Source organism: Pinus tabuliformis, chromosome 4_2 (genome assembly GCF_031772625.1).
Source record: "Pinus tabuliformis cultivar Carrire ecotype Pingquan chromosome 4_2, CPIR1, whole genome shotgun sequence".
In the NCBI taxonomy this organism is placed as follows: domain Eukaryota; kingdom Viridiplantae; phylum Streptophyta; class Pinopsida; order Pinales; family Pinaceae; genus Pinus; species Pinus tabuliformis.
The window spans coordinates 109,425,842-109,451,728 of NC_142304.1; the positions used below are offsets into that span (position 1 = coordinate 109,425,842).

General features: G+C 38.7%; 1 protein-coding gene across 14 annotated transcripts in view; it reads right to left on the bottom strand.

The window, feature by feature from the left end:
• LOC149168511 (endonuclease V family protein) overlaps positions 1 to 25,887 on the bottom strand; it is a 526,712-nt gene that overhangs the window by 228,162 nt on the left and 272,663 nt on the right. For 10 of the 14 annotated variants that reach the window (XM_089428269.1, XM_089428272.1, XM_089428275.1 and 7 more), the window contains one exon: positions 3,282 to 3,321. The exons of 1 other annotated variant lie outside the window; for it this stretch is intronic. In XM_089428269.1, coding sequence (XP_089284395.1) covers positions 3,282 to 3,321 — 40 coding nt within the window. Of the gene's footprint in view, positions 1 to 3,281; positions 3,322 to 4,005; positions 4,128 to 25,887 lie in introns of all 14 variants that reach the window. 3 more of the 14 variants (XM_089428273.1, XM_089428276.1, XM_089428268.1) reach the window with 1 other exon arrangement.

Here is a 25,887-nt window from a genome sequence, read left to right on the forward strand (position 1 = left end):
AGGCAGCTGAAGCGAGGCCAAGAGGCAGCGTGAGGAGAATTTTCGTGGGGCAGACTGGGTGTTGGTGAGCCGGGAAGGGTGACGCAGTCCATGCAGAGTGACGCGGAGCAGTAGAGAAGCTTGGAGCATCTTTCGCTGTCCAGCAAAGGAGTTGCCATTGTTGCTGCGGGATCGTTCATCCGGTAATTTATCAGCCGGAATATCAGTCTCCAAGGAGAGGTACTACTACCGAGGGCATTCTCTGTTGGGTGAGCCATTTCTGGCACCCTAGATGTATTCAAAAACTGCATAATAATAAAACCATCATATCTATTGCACTGGTTTTCCCGCATTGGGTTTTTCTGGGGATGATTGTCCAAAAATGACAGTGTCCCTTGTGTGATTGTCTCAGTTATTTATTTCAGTTGCCAATTTGTATATGAGTTAAGGCTGCATTTGTGCTTATTTCATTATTTATATTTATAAATAATGTGTTAATGGAATAAACAAGTAGGAGAAATTAGATCAGATAATGCAGTAGGGATTTCTAACATGTCGGACTTAGAAATTTCAACAGTTCCAAGACGAGGAGACATTCAAAGAAGAATAGATCAAACCTTTTCATCAGCAAGCTTTGAGGACAAAGCTTTTTGAGGAAGGCAATGTTATGAATAAAATATATATATATATACATATATATATATATATATAAATAATATAAATATAAATAATGATGATAATTGTAATAATGATTAGTTTATTAGTTATTAGTATTAAAGAAGCATGTCTAAATGGGACATGACCTTCCATGAAGAGGTCCCTGCCTAGGGTATATAAGCTGGCCCTCACTCTCATTTGTAACATATTCTCATTCATACATTTTAATATATATTCTTGTATCCTCAATGGAGATCTACATATTAAAAGTCTTTTGGAGTGTCTAACCTACTATAACGAACCTTGTCCATTACAATACCACACCTAAATCATTGATTTATTCATTCTAAGTGATTCCCTTCCTACTGGGACTCCTCCCATCAGTGAAAGCCTGTAACGAGCAGGGGACCTTGACTGAGGTGACAGTAGGTCATTGTCCCATTGTTGTCACTTAGTCTATTAGTTGTTCCTTAGTTTTTCCCCTCCTAGGGCCCTACTAGATTGTGTAGTAATAGGACCATTTCTAAGTGTTGACTTCATATATTAACATGCAAATTTTAAGTGATTTTCAATGCATAAACAATATGGACACCGCCTTGAGATTGGAAAAGCACCAATTCAAATGGAAAAGCAATTAGCTAGGGACCTTTGGGCTGATTGCTTATCAGCTAAGTCACCGGATTCGTCCTAAACCCCCTACGAATCCCGAATCCAGCGAATCCGGACCACCGACACGATTTGGTCCGAATTTGTGTCCAAATCATATGACACGTCGTGTCCTTTTCCGACACGTCGAATCCGAGGTCGTGTCACGATTTTCAAAAGCGTGTCGCGATTTTGGGAAACGTGTCCTGTTCATGGTAATGTTAAATTCTTAAATTTTTAACATTACCATGAAATGACTCAAGATGTTTGAGAGTGGTTCCGGCCTCATTGGATTTCATATGGAGAAAGTAGAATTTTAGATTTCATTCAAAATCCAGCAGACTTATCAGTTTTTCAGGATTTTAGGATTGGGGGATTGCAATGTTTCCATTGAATTTTGTCATGTATTAGGGTATGGAACTCGTATTTAATCAAGAGCACCAATCCCTCTATGTACCTTGATGTTAGTGGCATTGGTTGTCGAACTCCTGTATCATGACCCTCCTAAAAATGTACGCATCACTCAAACAAAATCTTGACTTGACATGTTATGCTTGTTATATCTTATGTTAATGCTTAAAGGGTGATATTAATGACAAAGATCCGTATACAGATATAGAGGTAACGACAAAGATACCTCTGAATATTAATGCTTAGAGGGTGATATTAATGACAAAGATCTTGACTTTCCAACAAGACTAAAAAGTTAGACATTTCTTGTGGTGGCAAGAGGGCCAAGCATAAGAAATAGATAATAGATTGACATGTATTTGAATTTTGTATGTACTATGCATGCTAATAGCTATAGATGAAGATCTATGTTTGAAATCAATAAATTTGTATCATTAATTAAAATTTGTGTAAGAAATATGATAATATCTAATTTTTAATATATATATATATACATATATATATATATATAATAAAATAATATATAACATGTCTTGTTCCCGGGGGTCAGCGTGTCCGAATCCGACACCACGAATCTCGAATCCTACGTGTCCTGAATCCCCGTGTCAGGTGACTTAGCTTATCAGTTATTGATTTTCCATGCTTGAGGTCATGGAATTCTTGCTATCCTATGTTGCAGATTTAAATGATGACAGGTCCTTAAGGCAAGATGGGTGTCTTCTGACTTAGTGAACAGATGAGTTTGCTAACTTCATAGTGTGTGTTCCATTTGGATTTCTTATAAGCTACAAGCTTTTGCTTGGTTAGTGTTGTATCACAGAATCCCATCCAAGTGCTTGTTTGGCCAAGAGTGGGCCTTCAGATTGCCTTTTCCCTATTTGTCACCATTCGGAGATAGTAGGGCACATCTTCTGGGAGTGTCAGTTTGCTCAAAGTTGCTGAAAGTATTTGCAAAATTGCAAGATCCGTATTCAAATCTGTTTTAGGGCAGGGTTTATTGGCATGCTGCCTTGTTTGGTAATTGTTAGTCCCTGGTTCATTCCGCCTTCATGAGGATTTGGCATGGCTTGAGGATTTCAACCTTACAATTTCTTTGAAAATCAAGTCTAAATCTGTTTTTGAGTGTGAGTTAGCTCAATGCCTGCTTTTTGTACTATGTAGCTTGATGAGGTACACCATCAGCTCCTACCTAAGGGTGCACTATTGATCACAGATGCTCAATCCCCCTAGATTATTCTGATTTTATTTGTTCTATAAGCACTACAGAAGTGGTTATAATGTCCAAAGTATATTCTCTTCATCTTTTGCTTTAAAATTTGTAACTCTTTTTCTGTAAATATAAGACATTTTTCCGAAAAAAAAGCATTAACATAAAGCAGCATAGAAATAATTTGAAGAAGATAAAAGTTGCCCTTTAATCTATCAAATAAGTAAACTTCTCAGATATAATTTTCTAGCCAACAGAAAATGCCAACTATGGCATATGTAGGGATTTGCTAAATTTGTGAAGAATGCTTAACAATGATTACCCATGCAATTCTTCTAAAGCTACAACACGATAAGGCATCTACTTCAAGCAGAAATCTTACCTCTGGGATGCAGTATTCCATTCCCATCAACCATAAGTAACTGTTAATATCAAGAACAAATCTAAGTGTTTGAACAAAACTCATCACCCAAAGTAAAGGCTATTGCCACAAAAATCTAATTGCTTGATGAACACAGAAACAACAATAAAATTAATTACATAAACATAATATAGCATGCCGAGACATGTTCCTAGGATTTTCTATATTGATAACCTATTACTGTTTATCAAAGTACATGGCTCACTATCAGCCATCATGTCCCAAACATACGGTTCAACTCAGTGCATCATTTAAAAGTATTTTCACTGTGACTTGCAATAATGTATTCAGCATACATGCATGAATAACACCTAGGGCCACAATTAATAATAAATAGGCAATATTTATCATCATAGTTCCACCTTTAATTTAATAGACAACAGACATGAATCATGATGCTAAACCAGAAAGTTAAGATACCTGCAGCCCCCAATGTCAGCCCTAGTTGAAGAAAGCATTCCTAAATTCTTCTCTATGAAAGAAAATCAAATGAAAGACGTAAAAGAATGCCTAAAATGTCAAATCTGATACAAGTGATTGCACTGTATGGTCAGGCCAATGCACTTCATGAAAGTCTATATTGCCTGAATCCTAGAATTTTGTAACTCTAAACATTTTATAAAGGATGCTGAAGTTTGTATGAAGGTCACTAGTTTTTTGGAGATAGAAAGTGGTCAATAAATACCCATGAAATGCAGAAGTCATGGCATAACTGCTGCACTTCAGAGTAAGGATGCTGGCTCCTGATGCCAAAATTCCTCTAGAATGACACCTTAACTCAGCAATAAATACTTCAAAGGAGAGACCCTGCACAATGTAAGCAGCATCTTAAGTAGTCTCTAGATGACACACCGCTCAATTCAATGCACCGACAAGTGGCACTTCTTTTACGGCAACTTTGCACCCCACTGTAATGTCTTTTTTCAAGAACAGAAGAAAGGAGAAAAACAATGTAATTATTTAATGTCATCCTAAGGTGATAGTGAGTAATTAAAATAAAAGAAAGGGGAGTGGGGGGTGGCACATTAATAGGTGGCTTTTGATTTAATTAAGAAATAAAACTTATAAAGTCACTTTATTATTAAAAAAAAATAAGTGACCCATGTTATTTGGATGGAGAAAACTATAAAAAGAAAAAAGAGAGTTCATTCAGGGTTATGATTGGATATTTGATAAATTGTTATTGGAGCTCTCATAGCTTACTGTGTGAGGGGAAACCCTTGTAGAATTCCCAGTTTCAAAGTTGAGATATACACCCTAGATGCTGGCGGTTGGTTTCAGGGGTTGCAAAGACACCCTAGCTGATCATTTACTTTTGCAAAAGGGGCCGAAATATTTGAGCAGCAGCAAAGTCATTTACAGCCGAGTGGAGGCTGAATTGCATATTTGCCAACAACAAATTTGTGGTGATTCACGGGGGCGACTTATAAAGAAATCAAGTGCAAGAAGTTCAAGAGTCAATTCTCCAAGTTTTGCTTTAAATAATTATGTAAATTTCCTCCTGAAACTTCCATAATGAAATATTGCTGGAGTTGCAGCAGTTCATTTAATTTCTGGGTGGGTCTTTATCGCAAATTTTATTTGCTGGCAATATTTATCATGTAAATTTGTGCACATTTTATGGTGTTTTTCAAATAGAAATGTTTGACATAATTTTTGTGAAGCAAATGCCCTATTAAATTTTAATTATAAATTAAAAAGGGATATTGCAGTGGTATCAGAGCTAGTTTTCCTACCGCCCTGAACGGATTATGAGAAAATGTTTCAAAACCAACAGGAGGAATTGTTCGTAGAAGCATTTCAATAATTGAAGATTTTAATAAAAAATATGAAGATCATAACAAAGAGGTTGAAGAATCTAACAGGAATGCTAGATTGATTTGAAGCATGGGCATTGGCAATGGTGGCAAAGGAAAAACGAAGTTGCAAATCTGAAGATGAAAAAGCAGCATCTCAAGACCAGAAAGCGGAAAATGAAGTGAGCCCAAAGGAAAAAAAATGATTCAGATATGGAAGAAGAATCTGCAGAGAATGATATACAATGTGACGGATTGGAGTTTTGTGGCTACATAGGGCGTAACAGTGATGAAAACACTATTATAAAATTTTCAGAAGTACCAGTAAAAGAGAATGATTCTGAAGCAAAGGCAAGGGTATTTAGTCTTCCTTTAGAGCGATGTATAAGGATTGTTCCCATAACCAAGATACAGGGTGTTAGTTTGTGTCAATGTTGCGAACATCAGCATCGGGATAAAATCAGCAAAGGTCCGAAAAACCAAAAAATCGTAAAAATTGGGAAAATATCAATAAAAAATAGGCAAACATGAGCAAAATTAAGATACCATAAAAATATTTTTAAAAATCAGAAAACATCAGCTAGGCCAAAAAATCATGATTTCGAGATAAAATCGGGATGTTATCGAGATGTTCGCAACACTGGTTTGTGTAGATCGGATAGGTGTTCTAGTCCCAAATTGTGTCTATGAGGCTAAGGAACACATTTTCTCCAATACCTTGAAAAGGCTTCACGAGAAATGGCCTTGATTAGATTTAATTAAGCAGTCAGTGAAATTTTTGTTAAGTCTAACTTAGGGAAATAAGCTTAATTAATCAATATTAATTGGGGTAAATCCCCTGTTTTAAGAAACGGCCGTTTCGAAACCAAAACGGCCGGCTTGATCCGATTCACATGCAAGGATTGTGACCCGGCCTAGGAAACGGTCCAGTTGGCCGAGTCATGGGTGACTCGGCCAACCGGCCGTTTCCGATATGGCTCGGCCGAGTCACAAAGGAACGGCCCAGGCGCGTAAACAGCAAACAAATGTACCTTTTTTAATGTATTTTTTAAATGTTTTATGATTGGTTTGGACCCCAAACAGCTATATGAATATGCTAAATGATTTTTGGGGTCCATTTCCCCCTCCCAAACCCTATTTAACACACCCAAGTGCAGTGTTGATAATATCGGTATCGGGAAAATATCGGCGAGGGTCCGGAAAATATCTTATCGGAAATATCGGCGAAAATATCGGCAAATATCGGCAAGCATAAAAAATGCATAATATATTCATTTTTTTCAGATTTCTAAACATATAAAGCAATAACAACATGAACTAAACACATTGGCACATAAATATGAAGAAGGCATTGATATATATGATGTCAAATAGAAATGATACATCAAACTTCAAAGGCGATACCAAATCCTGCTGATCCCTGATAATTGTCCAATCAAGGACTCAAACAAAATAACATCACATATCCTGCTGATCCCTGATAGTGATAATTGTCCAATCAAGGACTCAAACAAAACAACATCACATATATAAAACTTTAAAAGTATTTCATCAGCATGAGTTATAAACTTATATGTAGCAAAAGTTGCAAAACAAATAAAACTAGCAGCTATCTATCTGAGACCATTGGCCTCTCCCTAGCAGCTTTCTTTCTGTCTTGTTCAGCAATTGCTTCACGAGCTTTGTGTATAACCTCTGCACTAGAAACCATACAAGGCATCACATCTGCATCATATGCAGAGAGTTTAGCCAGATGGTATTTCAATCGTGTAATCCCTCCTGACATCTTGGTCCCACACAAGTTGCATGATATATATGCCTGATTTGCCCCACCAACAGCCTCCCCATACTCCCAAAATGGGTCCAAGGCTTTTGGCATATTTGACATTTGTAGTGAACTAATTCAAACCTAGGGCACAAAAAAAAACAAAAATTGGCATTAAATGAGTATAACTATACAATGCCCAGCAAACACTCAAGAAACTATTTTAATTTTTAAAGCAACATCTTCATGTTCAGAATTTAAACAACAAAAGCAAGCATAAAAAATGCATAATATATTCATTTTTTTCAGATTTTTAAACATATAAAGCAATAACAACATGAAATAAACACATTGGCACATAAATATGAAGAAAACACTGATATATATGATGTCAAATAGAAATGATATATCAAAGGCGATACCAAATCGTTCTAATCCCTGATAGTTGTCCATTCAAGGACTCAAATGTGGAGAACCAATACAAAATAACATCACATATAATAATAAAAGTATCTCATCATCATGAGTTACATGTAGCATAACAAATAAAACTAGCAGCTATCTATCCACTGCCCTCTCCCCCTTTTACGGGAAAACATGATGGGCTGTTTGCCAGGCCTGCCCCTAGTAGTAGAAGGCCCTGACACTGCCTCTGCACCTAATGTCAAATAATGAGTGATAGGCATGGAGCTATGCTCTCCTATATCTATAGCAGATGGTGTTGATGCTGATGCTCCCGCAATGTCCTCCTCCTCCTGCTCCTCCTCTAAGTGTTGCTGCTCCTCTGACTCCGAGTCCTCCTCTTGCTGCCCCTGCTCTAATGGATCATCTGCCACTGGCTCTAACCATGAAGGTGACTCCTCCAATATGGGCTCCTGAGACTCCACCCTCCACGGAGACAATACATCAATATTGTCTAAGGAAATGGCATCTGGATCCACTGGTGATTCTATTTGCCTCACTCGAAGTCGGATGTTGTAATGCACATACACCAAATCGTTGAGGTGTGCGAACTCCAACCTGTAAGAGTGTCAAAAAAAGTAATGAGTCTTGACTCTTGACTCTTGACACTTGAAGGTCATAAATTAAAATTAAAAATTACAATAAGTGTAATTGCTCAACTGAAGGCTTGAGTTCAAAGTTATACCTGTTGCGCTTTTTGGCGTGTATTTTCTCAAATACACTCCAATTGCGCTCACACCCTGAAGAGCTACATGTTTGACTCAAGATTCGTATAGCCAAATTTTGCAAATTTGGTACCCTTGCACCATAGCTTCACCACCAAAGATCTACAACAAAATAATGAAATAAAAAATTCAAAAACTTAAAAGTTAAAACATAATTAAATTCAAATTTCTAATTTCTAATGAATGATGACTTGTCACTTACATGGCATGAAGAGGGCCCTTTCCTTAATGGCATCATCAAAGCCAAATAGGCCAACACAATCCTGATAACTATGTATCTCGCGGTTGATTTTGCTACGAAGCTCAGAATCAGGTACCATCCTCTGAATACAGGAATGGAGCCCTTCCATCACCTCGCCATCAAAACGAAATTTGCATTTGTATGCAAATGCAGGGTTGAGGAAGAGTGTTGCTGCATGAATGGGTCGATGAAGCATCCCTGTCCACCGACTATCGATCACATCCCATAACATCATCTGCCTATTAAGGCCAGCAGAACCCTTGTCTGCATAATAGGAACGAATGGCCTCCTTGGCCCTATCCATGCCCTCATACAAATAAGTCATTGCAGGCTTCTCTCCATCCACCAATCTAAGAACCTTTACTATAGGTTCGCTAACTGCACATGCTTCTTGTACTCCACGCCAAAATGTCTCAGAGTACACCATTTTTTCAATGGCTCTCCCATCAGGTTTCCTGTTGTATCTACAAGCACGCCAATCATCAGACACAAACATTTGCTTCAACTCGAATTGACATCGAAGCAAAGACTGAAGAGTAATAAAGGTTGTGGCAAAACGTGTGATGGCAGGACGCCGCAACTCCTTGTTTCTAGTGAACCTCCTCATAAGGCTAAGAACAAAAGCATGGTTATAAATAAACTTGGGGATGCTCCTAGCCATATCAACTGCCTCCTTGATGAAGGAGAGTTTCCCCATATCCTCAAGCAACAAATCAAGACAATGCGCTGCACATGGAGTCCAGAACAATGTGGGATGCCTCTCCATAAGCATTCTGCCGGCAGACACATAATTAGCTGCATTGTCTGTTACGACTTGCACCACATTCTGCACACCAATCTCCTGAATGAACCCATCTAACAACTCACATATTGTTGCTGCATCTTTGATATGTTCTGATGCATCCAACGATTTAATAAACATGGTACCTTTAGGACAATGTACCAAGAAATTTAGAAGGGTCCTACCCTTCCTATCTGTCCAACCATCAGACATCACTGTGCATCCAGTGACTTCCCATGTCTGTTTCAACTCCGCCAATCTAGAGTTGATGTCCTGTTTTTCTGCTTGAAGAATTGGCCCCCGCAACTCCTCATATGTGGCACTTTTGTACCCTGGGCCCACAACAGCAATAGCATCACACATTGGTTGCCAAAATGGATTGGTTTTTGTGATGCTGAGAGGTAAGTCGCTCCAAAAAATACACCTCCCCATGACTCTATCTGCTTCTTCCTTCTCCTTTTTTTTATAAAGCGATTTTATGCCAGGTTGTGCTCCAGCTCCTGTTCGTGGAACAAAAAATGATGACCTCGCATTCACACTAGCAGTAGCGCTAGCATGTGATGGTGTGCCAGTTGTGGAGCCCCTCCCACTAGGGCCAATAGGGCCACAGTGGCCACTACCCTGAACATCAAAATCAGGAGAAGATATCCCAAAAGATCTACCTGCACGTTCAGCTTTGTTTCTTTCCGCCTCTTCCTTCTTTCTGTCCTTTTCTTCAATTGCCTCAAGAGCTTTTCGTATAAGCTCCGGACTAGAAACTTGACAAATGCCAACATCATGTCCAGTGAGTCTAGAAAGATGGTATTTCAGTCGTGTAACCCCACCTGTCATCTTGTCCCCACACAATTTGCATGAAAGATATGCACGATTTGTCCCACCATCAGGGATCCCATACTCCCAAAATGAGTCCAAGTTTTTTGGCATATTTGTATTTTGTAGTGGGCTAACTCAAAAGGAAACCTACAGCACCAAAAAAAAATTGGAATTAGTAACTTAATAACTTAATAAGTAATACGAATTTACAAATTTTCCTCATTCTTCAAAGACAAATGGACTAAACTTTAACAAAGTTCTACAAGAAAAATCCAAAGGTCTTGAAAGAAAATTAAATTTTTAATAGCCTAGCTTTTAAAAATTAAAAGTGTAAGAGCAATAACAATCACAAGCAAGGATAAACATCATGCACCCTGCAGCAGAGTAATGTCATGGTTACTTGTTGACCCTCAAAAGCAAAGGGATTAACTAAGGAGATAACACCTGGAAACATGATATGATAGTAAGGCAGCAGGCTATTGACAAAGGACATAGACATCTGAAATTTGAATTTGATATATCATATTAGTACTAGTTTTAAGTTAAAACTTTTAACTTTTGATTGACAAAGGAGATAAACACCTAGAAGCATCATATATTAGCACTTAGATTGAGGTTATAACTTATAAGGAAGGTGATTGGAATTTGGAGGTGATATTAGTAATTTAGTACTAGTTTGAGGTCACAAGCAAGGGGATTGACAAAAGTCAAACACCTGGAAGCTATCCCTGCCTTTAAGATAAGGCAATTCTTAAGCACAAGGGAGGGGAGGGGGATGGTTCTTCTGGGTGCTGTTTATATGAGATTGATATTGTTTGCATAACAGTAATGAATGAAATTCTAAAGTCCTCTCAGACCAATTAGCCTAATGGGCCTGGTAAATATAACATGTAATTTTTTATTTATTAGGAGAATTCAGGGTTGTAGGATTTCGGTAATAATCTAGAAGGGGTTATGTGGTGCAGAGGAGGTGGACTTGTTACTGGGAGATAGGATGTAGGGGGTACAGGATTTGTTTTGAGTTGGAATGAGACTGATTTATGGGTAGATGGTCCATTTGTAGGTTGTGGTTTGGCTGGCCGCTGGACTAGCAGTTTGGTGGTTTTGGTTGGTTAGATTGAATAGCCTCTACATATGCATCTATTTTATATCATGGGGGAAAATTCGGCAATATAAAACGACCTGATAAATTTCGGCATTAAGCTCCAAGATACACAATTCAAATTTCGAATTAATCTGAACTTAATCGCAATCTCAGTGAATTTAATATGAATTTATTCGGCAGTTAAGTTTAGGATTTTTATTCGATTTCATCGGTCCAAACGAATTTGTTTGAGAACGTATTTTATCTAAGAAATTCAGCGAATGAGGTCACTAAGATGGTATAGATACATTGACTGGTAGCTGGATTCTATGTACATATACCTCGAAGTTCTTTTGGTTCCATGGTATGTATATGTAATATGTATCATCGATTTTCTTGAGGATTCAGATAAATCCCTCTTGCTGTAATACATGAGAACGAAAAAGTAAAACTAACTTAAAATCGACCCCTTTCTATAATACATGCACAGGTCACCGTCAAACTAAAACAGTCTTTCAGCATGTCAAGTTCTCTGATCATGCTCATTGGAATGAATCGGCTGCCGGCATACCTGTAAACCGGAACCCTCCTTCGCAGCAAACCCTCGGGCCTCCTTCGCAGCGTCTCCAGCAGCCAGCTCTCACGAAAACGAAATCGCATTGACGTGAAACAAATGTCAAAAACCAAAACCCCAATTTATAAAGCCCGCCGGCGATATTTACCATCGTCGCGCGCTATTTATAAAAATATCGCCGAAATCTCGCAAATATCGCGCGATATTCAAAACAGGCAAATATCGCGAATTTTTCGGGGCGATATTTCGGCTCGCCGAAAATATCGCGATATTTGCGAATATCGCCGATATTTCGGCGATATTATCAACACTGCCCAAGTGCTCTCATTCAATCACAGCAGTCTTATGCATTTGAGTGAGAGTCTTCTTTGAGAGTTAGTGAGCAGTTCTTGAGCTTGTTTTGGAGCAGCAGTGAGGAGTCTTGGAGGAGCATTGTAGCTGGAGTGAAGAGCTTCTTGGGCAGCCATTTGGAGCAGCATTGAGGAGCTGATTCTTGGATCAAGCTTGAGGAGGCAGTTTGTGCCTGGAGGTATTTTTTTCCACCTCTATAAATCTGTTTTTGCTTAGTAAATTTTAGGTGCATATCTAGAAAGCTTAGAGAGTGTTTTTTGTCAAATAAATGAACATTGAATCAATGTTTTTTTTTGTCATTTTCAGATTGTTTGTTTTCATTTCCTAGTCAAAAAATGGCACCTAGAGCAAGAGATCCTGCTTGGGCATATGTTGAAATGGTTGATAGTCAAATGCAATGCAAATTTTGCCATAGGAAAATTAAGGAAGGTCCTGGGGGCATTAATAGGCTGAAACAACACTTGGCAGGGATTAGAGGCCAAATTACCCCATGTACCTCACCAGAAATTGGGGAGATTAGAAAGAATTTGTTGGCTAGCTTTGAGAAATTTAAAGAAGATAAGGCTAGGCAAAAAGACATACAGGCTGAAATTGGGAGGAAGAGGGAGATACAAAAAATGATGGCTACCAACCCCCACTATGATTTTGAGGGTTCTTCCTCTATCCCTCAAACTGAGGCATCCAACCCTTTCCGATATGTTCCTCCCTCTTTTGGTTCTGTTCAAGATAAGGGAAAGGGTAGAATGAATTTGAAAAAGGGTGATGTGACTATCAAAAGTTATTTCACTCCCTCCTCTCCATCAGATGCACATGGTCCCGAAGTTAGTAAAACTCAAATGCAACCCACTTTAGATGACCATTGGAAGAAAGAATTGAGGGAGACTACTTGTGATTACATAGCTAGATGGCGGTATGATGCTGATATCCCCTTTAATGCTGCTCATTCACCATATTATGAGCCTATGTTTGATGCCATACATGCTGCTGGAAAAGGCTTCAAAGGCCCTACTATGCATGAGCTAAGGGGGTTTCGTTTGCAGAAAGAAATTCAATCCTTTAATGAGTATTTGCAAGAGTTCAGGGACTCATGGGCAAGAACAGGGTGTACCATCATGTCAGATGGATGGACTGATCAAAGAAACCGTACCATCATAAACTTTCTTGTCTTCTGCCCACAGGGAACCATGTTTTTAAAATCAGTTGATGCAACTAATAAGATAAAAGATGGCCACTTGTTATTTCAGCTATTGGATCAGGTTGTTGAGGAGGTGGGGGTGGCTAATGTTGTTCAAATCATCACAGATAATGCCTCTAACTATGTTCTTGCTGGTAAACTATTAGAGGAAAAACACAAGACCATATTTTGGACTCCATGCGCTGCACATTGCATAGACTTCATGCTTGAGGATATTGGAAAATTAGATTGGGTCAAAAACACTATAGATCATGCTAAAAGCATAACAAAATTTATCTACAATCATACATTGGTTTTGAGCCTCATGAGGAAACACACTGGGGGCAAGGATATTATTAGACCTGCCATCACTAGATTTGCTACACATTTTTTGACATTGCAATCTATGCTTTCCCAACATAGAAACTTGCAAAAGATGTTTTCCAGTGATGAATGGAATCAAAGCAATTGGTCTAACAAACCAGAAGGCAAAGAATTGAAAAGGAAAGTCCATGAAACTTTTTGGAGAAAGGCAGCAGAGATTGTGAAGCTTGCTGAGCCACTAGTTAAGGTGTTGCGGTTGGTGGATGGGGAAAGGTTGGCTATGGGCTTCATTTATGAGGCTATGGATCAAGCAAAGGAGCAAATAAAGACGGTATACAAGGATAGAGTGGCAAAGTATGGGCCCATTTGGGCAACCATTGATGAAAGATGGAACAATCAACTCCATTGCCCTATACATGCAGCTGGGTATTTTTTGAACCCACGATATCATTATAAAGCTAAGGAGTCAGGAGCTTTGAGGGGGGAGGTCAGAGATGGACTGGTTGATTGCATTGAACGCATGATCCCATTGGAGTCTGATCAGCTGGAGATACACCGACAGGCCAATATCTTCAGCAATGCAGCAGGTACCTTTGGGAAGAACCTAGCAAAGATTGCAAGAGAAGCAAATGAGCCAGGTAAACAAAAATTTCAATTTTCAAATTCTTAATAGTTTTACTTTTTTTTTAAAGTTTGTTAAATCGTTTATAATTTGAAAGTTAGATATAATTTGTAATTTTGTTGAGCTAACTCATTACACTCCTATGTTTTTTGCAGCACAATGGTGGGAGGCCTTTGGTGGCCATTGTCCTGAATTGCAAAGGTTTGCAATTCGTATTTTGAGTCAAACTTGCAGTGCATCTGGGTGTGAGCGCAATTGGGCTGTCTTTGAGAGGATTCACACAAAGAAGAGAAACCGTTTGGATCAAAAACGGTTAAATGATCTAGTTTTTGTCCAATACAACCTCCGGCTCAGACGAAACCATTTGCTGAACAAATGACCTGATTCAGATCCCATTGTGTTGGAAGACATTGATCCAACATCAGATTGGGTAGTGGAGAGTTGTACAACAAAGTTTGATCTTGATGAGGATCTTGATTTAGATTTAGATCTGGAGACATCATTTGAACTTGAACATGCTGTTCAACTTCAGCCTATTCAGTTGAATGCAGATCCCAATCCACCAGCCTCAGTCTCACAGCCAGCAGGGACTCCAGTTGTAGGTGCTTCCTCTGCTCAGCCATGATAGAAGCGCAGCCGCATATCTACTCTATCTCAGCTTGCATCTGTTGCAGTTGCACAGCCTGCTAGTGGTACCACTTCTACAGTTGCAGTTGGGGATGATGATGATGAGGAGGAGCCATGGGGCCCCCTGTCTGACTCTGATGATGATGATCCAGAGATTGATCGACGTGATCTTGGCTCCTCTGACAGTAGCTACTAGCCAGTGGCCCAGTAGTACTGTAGTACTAGTACTGGAGTCTGGTCACCATCACAGTTTGCTTTTGTTGTAGAGGCCATTTCTAGCCTTCTTGGTTATGTGTTTTTTGTTTTGAGTCTTCGATCATGTATGACAGTTGACTATGTATTGCCATTGGGTACCATTTTGATATAATGGATTGGTTCATGAGCCTACTTTGATCATATGTTGTCTTCCATCTATATTATAATGCTGTGTGTTTGGAAACATGAATGAAAATCTTTAAAATTATGTTTTTTTATAAAAAAAATAAATATTTAATGTATTTTTTACAACGACCGAGTCATTAAAATCGAGTCGGCCGAGTCATTACCGTTTCGGAGTCGGAGTCGGAGTCGATCCTCGGCCGAGTCAGAGTTGGAGTCGGAGTCTTAAAACATTGGGTAAATCGATTTTCATCTAGAGACTTCCGGAAAAGTCACTTGATGGGGTCAAGATGATCTTAGCCATCGATCGTGATTAGAATATGGTCGTTGATTCATCAATGAGAGATTATAAGAGGAAATCGATGGGCATTTGGAGAGCATCGAGAAGACACAGAATTGCAGTGAGAGCAAGGGAGTAAAGGCAACGCAAGGATACTAGTAGTGGGGTTTCAATAAGAGAATTTGGGAGAAGGTTTATGGAAGAAATTTCTACAGAGATTTCCAGCATTCTCAGAGTTAGAAAGGTCGAATTTATCTATAGAAAGAGGGTCAAACAAGCAGTGTGAATAACCAATTTACCCAGTGCGAATTGTTGGAGCAGTAATTCCATTTCCAGTTCTTAGAATAATTGTTGAAGGAGGTGCAAATAGCTTCAGTGGACAGGGGGAGGCAGTATATTTGTCGAAATGAATTTCCAGAAGCATTTTCAGTTGCCAATGCAAGTTACAAGCAAAGGGGGAGGCAGTATATTTGTTGAAATGAATTTCCAAAAGCATTTTCAGTTGCCAATGCGAGTTGCAAGCAAAGGGGGAGGCAGTATATTTGTTGAAATGAATTTCCAGAAGCATTTTCAGTTGCCAATGTGAGTTGCAAGCAAAGGGTGCGACTTTGTTGCAGGAGGCTGAGTTTGTTTTTGCAGAGGACACATTGTGTTTCCAAATTGATTTGCCAATTGTAGTGGAGAAATTTACCGAAGCTTTGCCAATGTCAAACAAGCAGTTGATGTACTCTCAAATTGTTGAAGATTAATAATAACAAAACCCTCATTTGCAAGACTGGTTTTCCCTTCGGGGTTTCTCTAGGACATTTGTCCGACAATATTGGTGTCCATAATTTGGTGTACATAATTTTCTCAATTCCTGTAGTTATTTAGTTTTCTATGAAGTTGCAGTTGTGTTTTATTTAGTATTTTTTGCAAGTATTTTACAGTTGAAAAACAATCTAAATGTTAGTTTTTGTAGCATTGGATGGTGTTCTAGTCTCGACTTTGATTAGAGAGGCTAAGAAACACTAGGACTCCAACCCAGAAATTGTTTCTGGAAAATCCACCTAGAAGCAGCTCAATTAAGTTAATTAGTCAATAATTATATATTTCCTAAGTCTAACATAGGAAAAGTGATTAATTAATAACAATTAATTGAGAAAGGTGAGATTTCTCTAGAAACTCACATGGATCAACTCAAAAATGATCTCAACCATTGATAAGGACTTAATTGTAGTCGTTGATGACCCAACTGGAGATTATAAGAAGAGGTCAATGCGGTTGGAGCAAGACACACGAGGTTGAATCACATTTTTTGAGAGCTAGTGAAAGCTTGGAGAGTGAGTTCCTTGGGCAGATCGAGCTATCCAATGTAGGATTTAGTGCAAAAAGAAGGTTTGAACCAGAAAAGGAGGATTGAGGGAGCAGCAAAGACATTTCCGACAGAGATTCTCAGCAACAGAGAAATTGTAGCTGGGAGACTGAATTATTTTGTAGGAAAGTAGTCCAAGAAGAGGGAGTAAGCCAGAAACCCCAACAAAAGAGTCAAAAGAGGGTCGTTTTGCCTATTGAAGGTCGGGAGATCACTTGGAAGGCAGAACGACTTATTTTCAGTGACAAAGGGAAGCGAGACGGCCCAATTGGAGGAGTTCCATAGGTTGTACGACTTGCCCAGGCCAGTAGTGCGAGCAGTGAGACAAGCAGTGTGAGCAAGCCGGAAGGAGGACGAATTATTTTAGGAAATTCCTCCAAATATTTTGGCAACGTATTTGTTAATTTTTTTTAGGGCTATATTGTTCTTTGCTTTAGATAATTGCATTTCATCATTTACATATTTAATTCACCCCACAACATTATAACATCATTAACAACATATGCAATTATACAGAAAGAACAATATCATCATCAATGCAGTGAAACATAAAGGAACAATAGAAGAAAAGCATTCACACATAGAGACACCAGTAATGGTCAAAGACTAGGCAAAAACCCCACAAGGGGAAAACCCTTTCAAATTCTTCTTCTTATTAGATTGTCATTGAATGTTTCAGCAAAGAGAGTACAATGATCCATTTCTTCATTCACAAGACTATCCAGTAAAACCAACCAAACAATATCCCAAAGATGAACCCAACAATAATACTAATCAAAATCATGATTCAGAAGCCTGTGGTCAACTGTCAAATGAAACCCTAGTTTCCAGCGACACGCAGAGGCTGGTGTGCGTGCGGATGCAGCCAAAAATATCTTGCAATTGCGAACCACAACCCTAATCCATGCGCATGAGCTCAGATCCTACAATTTTGAACCAATGTGAACGAATTCCCTGCGAACCAATTTCAGACCTATGCAAGCCAAACCAAAGAAATAAGAATGATTGATGATCACTTGACTCGTATTTATAGCCATCCAAGGGTGTCCATTTCTCTTTTGGGTGGACCTTCCTTTTTGTGCACATGTGGGTTTCCATATTAAAAATATATTTTTTCTCAATTAAGTTAAATTCTTCCAAGGGCTAGGAGGGGTCTTCCTTGATGAGGAAGATTGTACAAAGGAGGGAATTTGTCCCTGAGTTGCCAAATTAACAGTATTTTGTTGGAGGATTATCAATTGGGCATCCAGATTTGTACACAAATAATTTTGTTGCATAATAATAAAACCCTCATTGTTGGGTTTTTCCAGGGACATTTGTCAAAAAATTGCTATCAAATTCTATTATGTGTGTGCATATTATTTCTCAGTTTCCAGTTTATTTCCCTTAATGTTTTTATTGTGAAGAAATTGTAGTGTGAGTTATTTGTTGTTTGTTGTAGCAAATAAACTGCTTAATAATTAATCAGTTAGAAGAATAATTTCCAGTCGTTGCATTTCAAGGAAAATTGCACACTAAATAGATAGGAGAATAATAACCAGTAATTGTAGCAGAATTTAAAAATATATTTTTTCTCAATCAAGTAAATTCTTCCAAGGGCTAGGAGGGGTATTCCTTGATGAGGAAGATTGTACAATGGAGGGAATTTGTCCCTGAGTTGCCAAAATAACAGTATTTCGCTGGAGGATTACCAATTGGGCATCCAGATTTGTAAACAAATAATTTTGTTATATAATAATAAAACTCTCATCTGCTACACTCGTTTCCCAAATTAGGTTTTCCCAGGGACATTTATCCAAAAATAACTGTCAAATTCTATTGTGTATGTGCATATTATTTCTCAGTTTCCAGTTTATTTTCCGCAATGTTCTATTGTGAAGAAATTGTAGTGTGAGTTATTTGTTGTTTGTCATAGCAAGCAAATAAACTGCTTAATAATTAATCAATTAGAAGAAAAATTTCAAGTCGTTGCATTTCAAGGAAAATTTCACACTAAACAAATAGGAGAATAATAACCAGTAATTGTAGCAGAATTTAAAATTTGACATTGTATCAAGGTGGATCTGAGGGAAGAAGGAAGATTTGTGAAGAGCACTGAAAGAGAAAGTCGAGGGTTTTAACCCAATTCAAATTTTTCAATTATCTCTCCAGCTTATTTGAGTTCGTTGAATTTCCAGATTTTCTAGAGATGGTCGCAATAGGATTGAGAGATCAGGATAGGTTGGATGGAGCCTCCAACTTTAGAATTTGGAAGGCCAGGATGTCATTCTTATTGGACGAGTATGGTCTAAAGGATTTTGCAGAGAACGTTGTTGTCGTACCGAAAAATCAATAATCACGGATCGCCTACAAGAAAGAAAATGCCAAAGCGAAGAGAATGATTCTTGATGGAGTCAAAGATCATATTGTTCCACATATTGCAACAAAGGAAATGTGGGATGCCATGATAAAATTGTACCAAGATCCTATAGAAAATAGGAAGTTGATTCTCAGAGAGAGGTTGAGGACCATCAAGCAAAATAAGGGAGAAGACGTGACTTCCTACCTCACCAAAGTTCGACTTGCCAGAGATGAGCTAGTTGCAGTGGGTGATAAGCCCAATGATGAGGAGGTGGTGCAAATAACACTCAATGGATTTTTTGAGTCGAGTGTTTTTTCCCAAGTGATCAATGGGCGAAACAAACTTCCAGATTGGGAATGCTTTTGGATCAACTTCACTCAGGAAGAGCTTACACTCACCTTCGTTAGTGGGAGCAACAGTAGTGGTAAGACATTGAAGGTTGAGAGGGAGGCAGGAAAACATTGCCCTAGCAAGAAAAAGGAAAGCGAAGGGTTTCAGTAAGGGACCAAATTCAAAAGGGGACAAGAAAAAGGACCTATCAAAGGTCAAGTGTTATGGTTGTCATGAGTTTGGTTATTATGTGTAATATTCCTAATGAAAAATTAACAGTAGAATCTAAAAAAATGAACTTAGAACAGAAAGCAATAAGGAAACACAGTCATAATTTAACATGCAAGAAATGTCAACCAAATAATCTGATCCATTTTATTAATAAATTGGGAAAAAGTACATAAAATGAGTTGAAATGATAGAACTTGGGCTTGCTATGCAAGCTAAGCAAAACCTAGAAAAGATAGCCCAATCCCAAATGTGGTAGTGTCCCCGGAGTGATTTACGCACTACTCAGAAATAATCTGCTACTGGATGGAATGTTGATCCCAGGGTTGAATGCTCCTCGAAATGCTCTGAAATTTCAGCCCTGAACTCCTCTCCCAAACCCAGAAAAAATCCAAAAATGGTTTGGGTTGAATCTAGATGATGAAGAAGCCCTCCAAAATGGTGCAAATGACTCTTTGTCTAGCTATACGCCCTAATGGAAATTTTTCCCTATAAATTGCTCATAAAATTATGACAAAATAACCCTGACCTATACACATCAATCCCAACAAAACCCAAAAAGGGTTTGGCCCAATTCCAATTGATTTGGATGACCCCAGAAAGTGTGAATGGCTCTACCAAATAGACACAACGCACTATTAAAGATGCTCTACCCAAATCTGCTTCAAAAAGTTGCTAAATAGCCATCCAATTTCCACACATTTTCTTTTTAAATAGGCTTTCTCTTCAACCCCAATCTCTCCCGGATTAGTTGCTCCTACACAAGCTTCAGCCAGTGAGCTCTACGCACTGCCTAAATGAGAGAGATTCGGCCATGGAAATTCCCTCAATCTTTGCCTTGCAAAATATTAACAAACTCTAGCTACAACCAAGGGAAAACTCTCTCCAACAGCTCAGAATATCCAACCAACGGTAGTTGTTCCAAATGGGTAATGCAACTTGTGTTTTGCACCCAAGTAGCACGCAAAGCTAGGTAAATCTCCTGCAATAACCTCAAGGGAAGCCCTGAATTGGACTCCCAAATTACCTTACTAGGGAGACACTCAAAGTCTCTGAAATGAGGGTGAAATTCAGCTTGGAATTCCTGGTGCTAAACAACACTATGGCACTTGTGCTAAACAGCTCCAAGAGAAGATGAAATGTAAAGTGTAATAGTCAAAAGATCACCCACAAAATGAGTCCCTCTTATATTTTCTCTCCATCCTTCGAAGCTCCTTTTAATATTATTTTATTGGTGGGGGCCATTTTCCACTTAGTTACTTTTGTAACTCTTGGCCATAATACATGTGATGATCAAGGCTATGCCGAAGCGACTCAGCAATGCCAAAGCCTATCACTCCATGGTTGGCCCCAATCCTAAGCAACAACCCGCCTCGCCATATGATGAAGACCTCGATAATCCCACATGTATCAACCTAAGAATGAATCGGATCACCTATTATCCTGACCGTACTCCTAAGAAATGGACTGCCCCACTAATCAACTGGATCCTTGGATCCCATAGACATATTGGAGGTCCACAACTCCCAATCCTCACTGCCTGTTGCTGTGACATGCTGCTAGCTACTGGAACCACTCTGTGCCTTGTCTCCGACCCCTGTATGTATCCAATAAATAGGCACTGAGCATCAAGAATTTGTCCCACATATGAAAAACTACTCTGCTCTTGTCGAACCACACAGCGAAATATGTTATCCCAACTCTTGATGATGTACTCGAATACTGCATGGAGCCTAGGCATCTTCTTGCCAACGAGGACTACCATCCACTGTACCTCATGCTCACATAACACCTCGGGTTGTCCTACCAGAAGTGCACCCTGTGGCTCACTCACGTCACATCCCTAAGTGTGAACTCAGGGTTGGAACATATTCTACCTCTGCAGTAAACCACCCACTCCCCTAGATTGTACCTGTCAGCTTGTGCCCTAACCAAATTCCATCCCTGAGAAGTCTCTCTAGATACTTTGTGTCCCATTCAATTGTCTCAAGTGAGCCTCCCGCGTCCTATTGCTCACGACGAAGGCATAAAGGGCCAACACCCAACTCCTCTATGCCTATAAGTAATGTGGAGGGGAGCCAAGCATGCGAGTCCTTATGGATATCATCAAATGATGCTCATTTGCATCCCCATCGATCTTGGGTGAGCTACACCCAATGGCATGCCTATCATCCTAATCAGGTGGTCTCCCTATAGGAAACGCTCCAAAATCCCATGGGCTAGCGTCACACACCACTGCATACAACCCAGTATCCATGTGCTCCTCTGCCTACAAACATGCACCTCTGTGTCTCGTGCCCCTTGGCACATGATTGCACGCAGTTGCACCCCTCTATGCACAGCAGGACACGACTACCAGTTGCCATATCATCCTGAATCAATTGGCATCCCTCATGTGACGACGTAGCCGTCACTCCATGCGGAAAATCGAGGTGGCGTGAATCGCTCCTCCTACTCCATAGTGCAAGCCTGCACATAAGGCACTCTACCACACACCTTTGTGCTCCTCTGCAGGCCACTGCTCATTGTTGCATACTCCTACACACCATTGGATGCCCTCATCTAAGGCTGAGGAAATAACGTCAATCCGCACCTTGTCGGTATCACCACCTGCACTATATCATCACCATACCCTCTTATGCATGGATCTCCTTTCCAAATTCCCCTTGAGACCTGAGAGGTGAATATCTCTATTTACCAGTGGCGATGCCACCATTGTGCTGCTCCTCAGTGACCGTTATGTCCCAATTAACTGCAGAGAGTCCTTGGCCCCAAACAAGGCACTCTCTAGTGGCTTGTTGATGCCACGTCCTCCAACAAACTCTTGCTAGAAAATATTGATCACCCTATAGTCCCATGTAAGCCCAGACAAGCCGCAGAGTCTGCCTACTCCCCTGTTAATCCAGCGCGTCACTAGTGCTGATGAAGATTTGAAAGTGTGTGGGCGCTTGGTCACCAAATCCATCTCACCGCTAATACCACCACTAACCAAGCCCATGTTGTGGTGGGGAATCCCACCTAGATCCTAGCAATAGTTTGGCCTTCGGACTCCTCTAGTAACCCATGACCCCTGCTGGACTATGCTCTTGGCCGTGAATATATCCAAGCACCTAGCTGGCTCCACTGGATGCCAACTCAATATCTCTTGCATCCAACCCCAAGGGAGGGATTGAATGGACAAACACTTGTACACAGAACAAGCCCTCCACCCTATGCAGCTCATGTCGCCTCATCTCCTGGTCAGGTCCTAAGTTTAGTGGGAAATATGGCAATTAATTAAGCCAGAAATTAAATAAATGGAGAAAAATAAATATTCAAACATGCTAAATGTTGTGGAAATGAGGTGGAAAATTATGGAGGATTTAAAGTGAAGTCCTAAGGTGATGTGGACTCCTAAAATCAAGGAAAAAACGTGCTCAAATAAAATCGAATTTATGGCATTAAATGAGAAAGTTGCTTACTTGGAAATTCGAATTCGTGAAGTTAAAGCACATTTAGGATAATTTGGGAGAATATTTGGTGGAGTTTTTTGTGGGAAATTGTCCCCACATGGGTTACCACCCATCTACACTTGTCATTTCATCATAAAATTCGAATTTGGCACATAAGGGAAGAAGCAAATGATGTCCATTTGCCAAAATCCGATTTTTATACTTAGCATTGGAGCTCCATTCAACAAATTCAAACTTCTCTTTGGAATTGTCACTTTATGGCACTTGTTTAATCACTTCTACATTGGGATTGGCTCCCATAGTTCTATATAATAGAGCCTTGAACTCTCATTTATATCAATTGAAAACGAGTTATTATGCTTGGGGAATCACTGCTCTTATGTACACTTATGTTCTATTGCAATAAAAGACTAGCGTTTCACATATGGGGTGTTGTTCTTCTTGAGCAAGGTAATATCTTGATCATTGTGTTTCATTTTCTACTTATGCTATTGTGTTTATTAGTTTCCATTATTATGCTTTTAAAGATTTGTTCATGTGCAGCTATTTCACATTGGCATTTGGTTTTGAGAGTTTGCTCTAGATAAAGTTTTAGTTGATTTTCCAATAAATCTCTAAGATTTCTTTATCACTGTATTTCTGTTAGATTTCAAGCTACTGTGGAAGTTTTTTGTAGCATGATCCGGATTACCCAGAGTTTCTAGTTCATTCTGCCGACGTTTCAAACCCCAAAGGGGGTCCATCATCAGGACAAATCAGATAGAAAATGAATGAAAGATTATTGAGAGAAGGGAGCCTTGCGACCTGGATATAAATAAACCAAGAACCCTAATTTTGAAAGGGCCGACACATGATTTCTTATTTATTAATTAATTTCCTTAAATTTGTATTTAAAAGTTTTATAAAAACATTTTAATTAATTATTTAATTATTCATTACTAGTTCAGGATAATTATTTTCATCATGAATTCTTAATTGATTCAATCTTATAAAATTATATAATTTAATCAATAATTTAATTTAATATAATTAATTATATAATTAAATCATTAACCCATGTGGATCTAATGTTTATTCAAAGTTGTGTAGGGACATCTCTTGGATCAAGCCTCCAGCGTGAGGGTAAATTCTAAGAGGAATCATCCCACTCTTGAGAAAGTTCATTAAAGAACTCGCATTTGTCATCTCTCATGGCCTCATCTTACTGTTTTGTATTGCAGGGATCCTTGGCTTTTAGCTTTTGTTTCAAAATCCAATTTTAATTAAAATTTGTCTTGATTTATTATGGTAATAACGATTTAATTTCGCTATTGAAGAATGTGTTGAAAATTAAACAAGAATTGGAGTTTTGCTCCAATTCCTTAGTCTAAATTTTGTAGAATATTTGTAGATTATATTTGTTAACTTTCCTCTTTGTTTTACACTAAGTTTGAGTGTGGGTTTTGCAGAAAATTCAGGTCTATTTATGGATTATGCTCACCTTTTGTGTTGACAAGATTGAGGAAGCTAAAGTTTGAAACTCTAACTATTTGTTGTAAGACCACAAGAGCACTCGAGGATCAACTTTAGGGAGGCCGTGGGAAATCTTTATAGCAACAAATTAGCTTGGTCGTGGGCCTTTGTACACTTGTAATTTTCAGATTTCAACAGTTGTTTCTTGACCATTGTGGTTGCCACTTCTTGGAAGGACATCTTGGTTCCTATAGACTCCTATTTTGTAATTGTCTCTTCCATCTTTTGGGTAGCCCATTAAGGGGTCATCTATTCATTGTAAAAACCTAATAAAAGATCTATTTTTCTTGTGGGATCATGGGTTTTGCCCATGGCATCCTTGCCCTTCATTTAGGGAGAGAAACATGTGGGTGAATTAACTTTTGCATCTTCACGTTTTCCATTTTAATTGCATGCTTAAGATTTACACGACCTCACTCATCGCATTTTTATTTTGTTCAAATAAGTTTGCTAAAATTCAACGTAAGGTTTTGCATTCTTATATGTTGATTTGAGCTACAAGCACTTTACTTTGAACAACCTACTCTTCACATGTTCATTAACTTGATTTTTTATACATCATTTTAATTTCATATTGCAACTTCAAGTCCATTTCTTTTACAAAGTTAATCAATCTTGAGTTCACTTATACACAAGCATTGTTATTTACTTACATGCAAGGCTCTCTCAAGTTTTATTTGCTTTTGGGTAATCACAAAACTATCATAAGAAAAAACAAATATTTTTCACAAATCCTACATGTGTATGCAATCTTGTGTTTAAAGCAATTTCTATCATTTACTTAACTTTTTCAAATATACTTGCATGACATAATAGGTATATTAAATCAATTGCATTTTACAAGCTTCCAAAGCCTCATTCAAAATTAACCTCCAATTTAAGTTGGTTGTATAGACATTTAGGGACCCTCCACCTCTATTGACTCCTCATTGTGAGATCCGAATTTTCGGGTGAGGGTGAGGTCTAAGGATTGGAGCAATGTTACTTGGGAGCAAGAGCGAAAGCGGGGAGCGGGAGCGAAAACGGGAGCGGGAGCAACATTTTCAGAAGCTCCCAGTTTGGGAGCGAATCCCGAAGCGTTTTTTATATAATATATATAATTTTTTATATTTTGATACATATATGTCAACAAAAACATGTAGAATAATGAATTAGATATAAAAAACATAAAAAAACATAGATTGAACCATACAACAACAATCATCTAGAAGTTATAATCTTCACCAACCACGTCCACAAGTTAGTAACATAGTAACATACAACATATTGAGTCTCATGATTCATCAATCTTAAAGTTTCAAGCTTTCAAAATTCAATATATAACATTTATCATCATTGATCACCAAAGTTGTA